The following is a 9,620-nucleotide window of genomic DNA, read 5'->3' on the forward strand; positions in this document are numbered from 1 at the left end:
CCATTCCATCTTTTTATTTTCTTCTAGCAAGTTCTGCAGAGCTGTGAATTACATCGCCTTCTTCAGGCGTGGTGAAAAGGTTTAAGGTTATGAAACATCACAGATATTCAAAGTAAATGTCTGGCGCATGATAAACTCCACCGCTTATCGCTGCGTTAACGCTCCAAATCAACCGCATGTGTTTGATGGAATGACCGACACAAGCGCTTTCAGCACTCGGGCTACATCTGACGCTTAGTGTCACCTGATGATTGACATTACAAGTGAGTTACTGTAAGGTGCTCAGCAAAACTAATGTTTACTCTTTTCTTTCCCCCCAAAATCCCATATTTCTTACCCAGCTTTCTTTCAAACCTGTTCTGTACATGGCATTTTGAGCATTCATCTTTTACCATTGTGAATGGAACTCGTATACAGTAATAATTTAAAAGATAGGCAAAGGGCATAGTCGGCCAGTTAGAAAAGTTTCTTGGGTCGAATGAAGCTATTGTGTAGCGTGAGGCAGCAGCATTGAATTTATCCACTGCAGTTAGTGCTTAGGAATTTGCTCATGGTGTAAAATCAGTCAATAGGTTTCGCCAGTTATTAAAGATGTTTTGTTTTTTTTGGGGCCCTAATTTAAATTATGGCAAATTTTGCCATCACTTAAATTAAAGCCCAAAGGAAACAGGACACACACACACACACACACACACACACACACACACACACACACACACACACACACAAACACACACACACACATACACACACACACGACAGACAGAGGTACAAAACACACCCCATAAATGACCAGGCAGGATGAGGTGGTAAAGGATGTCACTGTTTAATTTTGTGATATGTTACATATGACAACAACACATCCCCAGGTTATTATTACAAATAAATACGGATGTGTGGGGAGAGAGGTGTCGCTCCGTATTCTCAGAGTCTCCTTTGTGACAATGAACGACACAGAACAATAAGATAATTACCTTGTGTGTATAAATTGGTGCTGGAAAAATAGGCGTTGCACTAACCCCTAGAAGCAAAAACGTGACATAGAAAAAGAAAGTAAAAATAAAATGCTCTTTTACATCAAATGAGAACGACAAAGCCGACATATTAGTTGTTCCCTTAGTTTGGTGCCACAGTGGAGAAGAGAAGAAGAAAGATATAGATTAAGAGAGATATGGAGAGAGAGAGAGAGAGAGAGAGAGAGAGAGAGAGAGAGAGAAGAGAGAAAGAGAGAGCTCCAGGGCATCAGTGGCAGGAGTCAGCTCCAGAAACACACACACACACACACACAGCCATATAGACTCACACACAGGGCAGCACTACAGACTTGTCAGTGACAGACAGAGAGCCACAGTCGCCAAGTGGACCACTCATCTAAGGCTTGTTATGGCACGTCCAGTCATATTATGGAAGAAAAGAAAAGCTCCTCCTTCATTCTTAAGCCACTCCCCCATGTGATATCTCTAACCCCACCCCCCAAAACTCTTGGACCTCAGCTAAAAGGCACAGTTGTTTACTGTTGTCTGTTAATTGTCGTTAAAGTGATTATGACCACATTCAAATCGTCTGGCTTAATTTTGACATAGAGTAAGCAGTAAGCAGACAAATAGGCGACTACGTGCACACACTCACATTATGTACAAACCCACGCAGACCCACACACACGTGCGCATACACACAAACACACACACACACACACACACACACACACACACACACACACACACACACACACACACACACACACACACACACACACACACACACACACACACACACACACACATACAGAGAGGCCCACTGAGCAAAGACACATGGATAATGAAGGACAGAGACGGACAGAGCTCTGAATCTAAAACAAAATAAAACAAAAACATTAAAAACAAGACACACCTGCTACGAAAAACAAAAAACAAATCAAGTAATATTTACAGGAAGTCTTCAGGACTTATTTCTCTATAGTCTATATACTGTATTTGGCTCTCCACTTTACGTCTAATCATCTTCTCAGGAAGAGAATAACATCTACTACAAAATTAAAGTCACTTCTTTTTCTTTCCCCAAGGTGTCTATTGTCTAGGAGGACTAAAGGTTCAGAACGGCACGGGCAAGTGTGTAATGCAAAGGTTTCCATTCTGTACATGCTTATTCATACAGCTGAGATATAATGAGCATTTCCCCCCATTCAGAGTGAGACAAAAAATGCAAAACGATACTCAAAGAGATGAAGTTGTGAATGAAGCTGTTCCCAAAAGATATTCTCTTTTGTTTTTTTTTGCTGTTTAATTCCCATTATACAAAATCTTATTTTTTTTTAAAATCACTTTCCGTTATAAAGGTTTTCTTCCTTTAAAGCAGTTTAGACATCAAATAAGAGTATAGACTATACATGACAACAAATCAAGTAATAATAATCGTAATAAAGTTTTCTTTTTTTAAAATCAGCAATGTGTTAAAAAAATAAAAGAACCAAGGAAGAAGCCAAAGATAAAAGCATCCTGGTGTTTAACAGATGTTGCGGTGGATCCTGTGATGAGAAACCGTAATAAAGACTGGAGTGATGTCCAAGACGAGATAAATAATAATAAAAAAGACATCCAACCACCCACAGTGAAGTCCAGCTCAGTTCAGTTCATTTCCTGGTGGGATCTGATTGGTCAGATGTGCTCCAGATGCTAAGGGGGTCATCCACTGGGAGCAACTTTTGGAAAAGGCGTGGAGTGTTCCCATGTTGATGACGATTTGTTTATTAATTTATTTATTAAAAAAAACAACAACAAAAAAAAAAAACAATAAATAATAAGTTTGTTTCCTTCTCTGACCTCATAACAACTACAGAGAGAGAAGTATGAGGAATATAAGGATTGCGCACTCCACATTGGCCAGGAGAGAGGGAGGGAGGGAGGGAGGGAGGGAGGGAGGGAGGGAGGACAAAATAAAAAGATAAAGAGGGAAAGAAGTATTCCAGGTAAGACACTAATCGTTCTTCTCTCCTCTCTCTCTCCTTCCTTCCATCCTTGCTCCTGGTAGCAGTCTGTCTTAAGTGAGAGTATGTGTGAATGAGTGCGGGATTTGGGACAGACGCTTGTGTGACCACAGCTCTGTGTGTATGTACAGGAGTGTGTGTGTGTGTGTGTGTGTGTGTGTGTGTGTGTGTGTGTGTGTGTGTGTGTGTGTGTGTGTGTGTGTGTGTGTGTGTGCGTGTGAGAGAGGGAGAGACTGAAGCGTCCATTGCCGCCGTTACTTGAAAAGGAAGTTGATGAAGACCTGGAGTAGGATGAGGAAGAAGATGATAAGGTAGTCTCGCTGCTGGAGGAAGCCTCCCTCCGACGCCCCATGGCCTGCTGCCCGACTACGCAGCGTGCTCACACTCCTGCCAATGCCATGGAAACAAACAAACACACCAATGGTTAGAGATGTATCTTAGAGTGTACGTATGAAACCAACAGCACTTATCAATTAATTTACAGTTATAGTCTTATCCAAAGAGAGACACAGAAGGATCATTGTGACTTTTACATTTCTTTGCGCTTTTCGCCTTTATTTGGACAGGACCCGATACTGCATCTTAAAATGTCTGAGGCTAGAAAGTCAACAGGACGCACATGTGACCTTGAGACTACAGGAAATACAAAACTGTGGATTGGAGTCGATTTGATTACCTGTTGATATCCTCTTGCGTCTGCTTTATGGATTCAATGGCACTTTGAAGTTCACTGAGGTCTGTTCCTTTTTTCCTTAACCGGCTGTTGTGCTTGCTTTTGTGTCCTGTCACAAGACCACATACTGTATGTTAGACAAAAGCACACACAGACACATCGCTGCACATCTGTGTGTGTGTGTGTGAACGTAGACATGTTGAAAGGATGGGTTTGCGTATGTGTGCATGCACTAAATGGGTTGCGTGTGTGTGTGTGTGTGTGTGTGTATGTGTGTGTGTCGTACTCTCACTGCCAGAGGAGTCCTGTCGATCAGGCTCTGGGGAGGAGCAGCCGCTCTCTGGACTCTTGGGCTTATCAGCCTGCTTCAGCTTCCGCTTGGGTCCCGTCACCTGGAGGATGGTAACATGAACACACCTGAGTTAGGTGCACACGCGCACACACTCGAACACACACACACACACACACACACACTCAAATACACACACACACACACACACACACATACACACACACACACACACACACTCAAATACACACACTCAAATACACACACACACACACACACACTCTTTCTCTCTCTTTCTTTCTCTCATGCAACCTTACACACACTACACTCTCATCCATTTACACACACACTAACACTCCCACACACAAACACACATATTCTCTCACAACAAACACTAAAAAACAAGTCATACAATGTTCATGAGTTCAAGTGTATCTGACTTAAAATGCCTAAGATTACAATTTGGACACTGTATAGTTAAAATGACCAGTGCAAAGTGGATATACGAAAATTTGAATTAAAGGAGCGGTATGCAATTCTAATCCATACACTTTTTTGTCAATTTCAAATAGCTCCTCACAGTGCCGTAACAGTCACCTGGCTCTGTATCTGGGAAAACAAACATGGTGACTTGGAGTGAGTCATAAACTTTTCAAGCTAATCAAGGCTTTGCCTCGGGAACGCGGAAGAGAGGGTTTAATTTTATTGAGCTCAATTATCAACAGCCTTTATCGCAGTCTTTCATACTTAAGTATCTTAAGTCAGGGTGTTTGTACGTTGAAAATATGAAAAATATACATTTAGTGCAAATGCAAGGTGCTCAGCAAAGTCTAAACAGGAAAAACATCCAAGGTGGGAAAAATACAGTTAAAGTAAGGCAATAGGTTACAATACACACGCATGCTTTGCTTATCATCAATACTGCAATGCAGTGAAGCATGCAAGAGTGCCATTCAAGCACATATGGCGAGCACTTAAGCTGAGCACATCAAAGTAAACAACAAACAGTAAACAAAGGTATTGAAAAACAAACAAAACAAACAAACAAACAAAGGACAAAGATGAATACAACTCCAAACTTTTAACAACGGAAAATTAAGTAGCCATAAGGCCAACAAACACACAAAACAACTCAGAATCAACAAAGACAACAACAAAGACAAAATTACAGTAGACTTTGATGAAAAACAAACAAACCAAAGAGCACATAAATAACTGAATAAACAACAGCAAACAGAGAGTGGGCGGTGAGACAAGATGGCGGCCGGGCCTGGTGAAAGGGGATTGGCCGAGCAGGTGCCAGGCGTTGCAGGCGTTGGTTTGGGTTGGCTGTTTCTATTTTTTTATTCTTTTTTTTTTCCCTTAATCTTTTCTGAATTTGGTGAATATTTTCTAGTTGGATGTTTAGCTTTTATTTCTCTTGTTGTTTTATTTTTTTTGGTCTTTTATTTTTGGGAGGGGGGCGGTGGCATGGTGCAGGCAGCCAGGCGAGACCAAGACGGCCGGTGTGACAGAAGCGAAGGCGGTGAGGGATGGGGAGAGATGGGGGGAGGGGGTGAAGATGGGAGGTCAAAGAGGAGAAAAGAAAGAAGGGATATGGGGGTAGGAGTAAGGGATGGGGGTTGGGTGGAAGGAAGAGGAAGAGGTGTCAGTCGGAGGATGGATGGATGGATGGATGGATGGATGGATGGATGGATGAGTGGGTAATGAGTAGGTGGGGTGGGGTGGGTTGGGTTCTAACCTACCTGCTGGCACTTGCAATTGTCCCTCCGCGACCCCTGGTTACTGAGACTAATAACACTGCCAGAACGTACCATAGGGGTGCGGTGGCGCACTTTAGACTGGATCAAGCCGTCTTTCTCAAACTGAATCAGATCGTTCAGCGGATCCCACGGCCGAGTACTGAATGAGACAAAGAGAGAGGAAGGGTGAGTAAGTAATAGCATATCTGTAAATCAAAGGTAGCCACAATAAACAAGTTAACAGCTCAATCAAGGACTAATGAGTCAAAAATATAAAACGTGTTTATATAGCCGGTAAGAATTTGAGCACATGAATACATTAAAAAATGCAGGATTAGATTTGTAGTGAGTTTTGTAGCTCTACAGTTTTGCATCAATGTTAATTGGCATTTTATATGTTTGGTTCAACTCTCTCTTATAACAGTACTTTGCATATCCACCAGGTGTCACTGTTCCTCACACTACCCATGATGAATAATGCGTGCCAGAGGCAGATTAGATGTTCTGATAAGGATTAAGTCTGCTCATAATCCAAATGGACCTCTGCCACCATTTCAAGATTACTATGAACAGAATGGCTACAATTAAAATTCCCATTTCAAGTGCTCTGACCAGAAGTAAAATGAACATATTAGTTGAAGTCAGGGGTGAGGAGGCTTGAGTCACCATTTTAGGAGTGACTAACAACAGGCCATAAATGTTTTCTATATAGAAAAAAAGATGTTAACTTCTGTTGGGTTTTACGAATAAGTTTCTACAAAAAAAGAAACTGATGTTGTCATTTTCACAAATATAATCTAAAATCAAGCCCTTGGAGGTTTCCACTTTTTATGCACCATACCTGCTAAAGCCTCCTGTCCAGTCACATCATATCATTTGACATCACAATGAACTGATGGACTGACGCCTCAACTGCATGATTTTGCAGTCGCCTAGCAACTAGACTAGAAAATCCCAGGCTTCAGCTAAAATTGTTCTTGAGCAAGACACAGCAACATCAACAGCAAGTTAACAGCTCATCTTCATATTCAGCTGTATGTCTATCTGGTATTTGAACTTCGACCTCTCATTCACTCCTATAAAAACCTCTGTTGTGTTCTGTTGGGAGCTGACCTCTATGTGAATGTGGATGCAGAGGCATTAGTGAGGTCAGTCTCTAATATGGGACAGTTGAGGCTGGCTCGTGGTCTGCATTCCACACTGGCCTCTGGTTTCTCAGCCCTGGGCCCAGTGGAAAGTTACTGAGCTCTGTAACAAGGTTTAATCAATAGCCAGTGCTTATCTATGGTGCTTTCAGTAAAGTATAAGTATAGTATATATACTCTTTTGATCCCGTGAGGGAAATTTGGTCTCTGCATTTATCCCAATCCGTAAATTAGTGAAATACACTCAATGCTTATCTATGTTGATTTCAGGACTCTGAGCTGAACCTGCTGAGCTGGCCCAATGGTCTTCAATGACCCAGCACAAAACTGGAACAAACTCTACCTTTAAGGACTATTTATATTAATTCACCCATGCACTCCATTGTGTGTATTGGTGCATTGCCTTTGCAGTCAATTTGCATCTGTGTGCAATGCTTAATATTGCCACTAGATGTCAGATATTTACCTGCCTAGATATTCTAGTCACAGAAATGATTGCAAATGTTGACTTAGCTTGTCCTTTGTTATGCAGGCTTTGTTAATCATGACGAATGAGTATTGATGAACTCACTGCTCATTGGCCAGATGCTAGTTTGTTCCCAACATGTATTTAATCTGTTTGCGTATATGCTGTACATATGTGTATGTGTGTGTGTGTGTGTGTGTGTGTGTGTGTGTGTGTGTGTGTGTGTGTGTGTGTCACATTGTGCCACTCACTCTGCGTAGCGGTAGTGCCACTCTCCCGTGATGGAGTCCTGTTCGAACAGAGCGGGGTTCCACTCCTCGCACTTGGCCTTGCGCTCTCGCGCCGACTTCCTCTGCGCCTCCTCCAGGATGAACTTCTCGTTGGTGGCCTCCGTCTGGTCCTTGTTGTTGATGGCACGCGTCACATGTTGCCACAACCTGCGCCAACGCCACACACACACACACACACACACACACACACACACACACACACACACTGAATTCTGGCAACTTTGAAAACCAGCTTCTTTTGAAGATGAAGACACCTTTTCAGTTTCAACTAATGACTGGCATATTAGTAGCTGGACATAGGTGGCCTGTGTGTGTGTGTGTGTGTGTACAAGCAGGTCATTAACGAGTCTTGTACGAGCCTAATATGACAGGGGCAAAGTGGAGATTGGGATTGAGGTAATCTATGCATTATAATGAAGATAATACTTCATTATGCGGTCTAACCCTCTTTACAGGTTCACTTGGTCTCACTGGATGCTTTTTGAACAAACATGTTTGCCTCTCTATTGCAGCACACGAGAGTCTGGTGAGACCAATATGAAAAACTGCGGTTCTAAACTTAAAAAAAAAACAAAAACAAAAAACAAACAAGCACTTGATATCCAGTTGCGTGAGACTGACCTCTCGGACTCAAACTCGCCCTGCTCCTCAGGGGCGACGGTGCAGCGGATCAGCCGGCTCTGCCGCAGCTCCGGGGTGGGGTTCCAGAAGGTCTCCATCTCCCCCGTCTTCTTATCGTTGATGAAGATCTCACTGTCCTGTAAGGGCCAGAACACACACACACACACACACACACACACACACACACACACACACACACACACACACACACACACACACACACACACCTTAAGTAAAAGTGTACCGGTATTTATTTATCTACTTTGAAGTCTTCACATCTTTGCCGTTTCAGACACTTCCTCCTAGCTACTGACAGGGTAACCTTGCAATCAAAATTCATGAAGTTTTTTCTGTACAGGTCTGCCTGAATCACACCGAGAGGTCTCTGTTAAAAAAAGTTGTCTCCCTGCAGTGTCAGAACACTTCAGAGCTGTTAGAAAAATGTTGAAGAGAATGACGTGTTATCCAACGGTGCTACTTCATTTGCATTGAAATCCTTTCTCCATCTTCAAACCCTCATGACAGCACTCAACTCCCAACCAAACACTTCAAAAACACTTCAGAACACCTCAGGTTAGGTTGAAAATTCTCAATTGTTACTCTCCATTTCCTCAAAATCAATGGAAAAAAAAAAAACTGCAACACTGGCTGGAACACTAAGCTCAAAGATAAAACGTTAATGACCCTTTGAGAACAAAAAAAAAAACATGAGGGAGAGAGTGACTTGGGTGTGATGAAACTGTAAAGATGGCATCGCTGGGTGTGTGAGCACAGTTTACGTCTCCGCAAGCGGGACTGGCTTATTGTTATGCCATCGGCAGGCAGACGTGGCTGCCAAGTGCAAACGGAGAGTAGTTGTGTTTAGCGAGGAAGGCCAGAGAGGCATGAAAGTGCAGCATGATGGATGATGATGCCACCTCAATGAGGGAAGGTGGAGCATAATATTATAACTCTCTCTCTCTCCCCCCATCTCTCTCTCTCTCTCTCTCTCTCTCTCTCTCTCTCGTTTTTCTTTCCCTATGTCTATGTCTATGAGATAATTGCCCTCACAACTATCACCATCTTTCTTCCTGTCTCTCCACCTCTCTCTCCGTCTCAATCACAAAGCCAGGCTCTCTACGACTCAACGGCCACTCATCTGATGCTGGCGTTCATAACTGCAGTGTTTTGTTAAAGAGTGATGTCAGAGCACTGCAGTCTGGCTCTCAGCATTCCACTCAGAGAGGCACAACAGCATCCATATGCAGGACCTTGTCCAACCACACGGAGTGTTTCACTGGCTCTCAAAACTCCTAACAAGCTGGCTGTCAGTGCCACTATGTATGTGTACACTTGTAATATGTCAGTTACTGATGACTTGACTAATTTCTGAAGCACTCAATCTATTTTACGGTATATGTCTGCATAACTC

The 9,620-nt window shown here is 42.7% G+C and overlaps 1 protein-coding gene across 1 annotated transcript in view; it reads right to left on the reverse strand.

Annotated features, from left to right (window-relative positions):
- Positions 1–810: 810 nt before the first annotated feature.
- The window catches only part of osbpl8 (oxysterol binding protein-like 8), an 85,276-nt gene continuing 76,466 nt past the window's right edge, over positions 811–9,620 (reverse strand). The window contains 6 exon segments of the mRNA XM_042078471.1: positions 811–3,370; positions 3,660–3,765; positions 3,943–4,048; positions 5,691–5,847; positions 7,550–7,735; positions 8,210–8,346. Of these exon segments, the coding sequence (XP_041934405.1) occupies positions 3,238–3,370; positions 3,660–3,765; positions 3,943–4,048; positions 5,691–5,847; positions 7,550–7,735; positions 8,210–8,346 (825 nt within the window). The 3' untranslated portion in view covers positions 811–3,237.

The sequence above is a fragment of the Alosa sapidissima genome, chromosome 22 (assembly GCF_018492685.1).
Source record: "Alosa sapidissima isolate fAloSap1 chromosome 22, fAloSap1.pri, whole genome shotgun sequence".
Classification (NCBI taxonomy): domain Eukaryota; kingdom Metazoa; phylum Chordata; class Actinopteri; order Clupeiformes; family Clupeidae; genus Alosa; species Alosa sapidissima.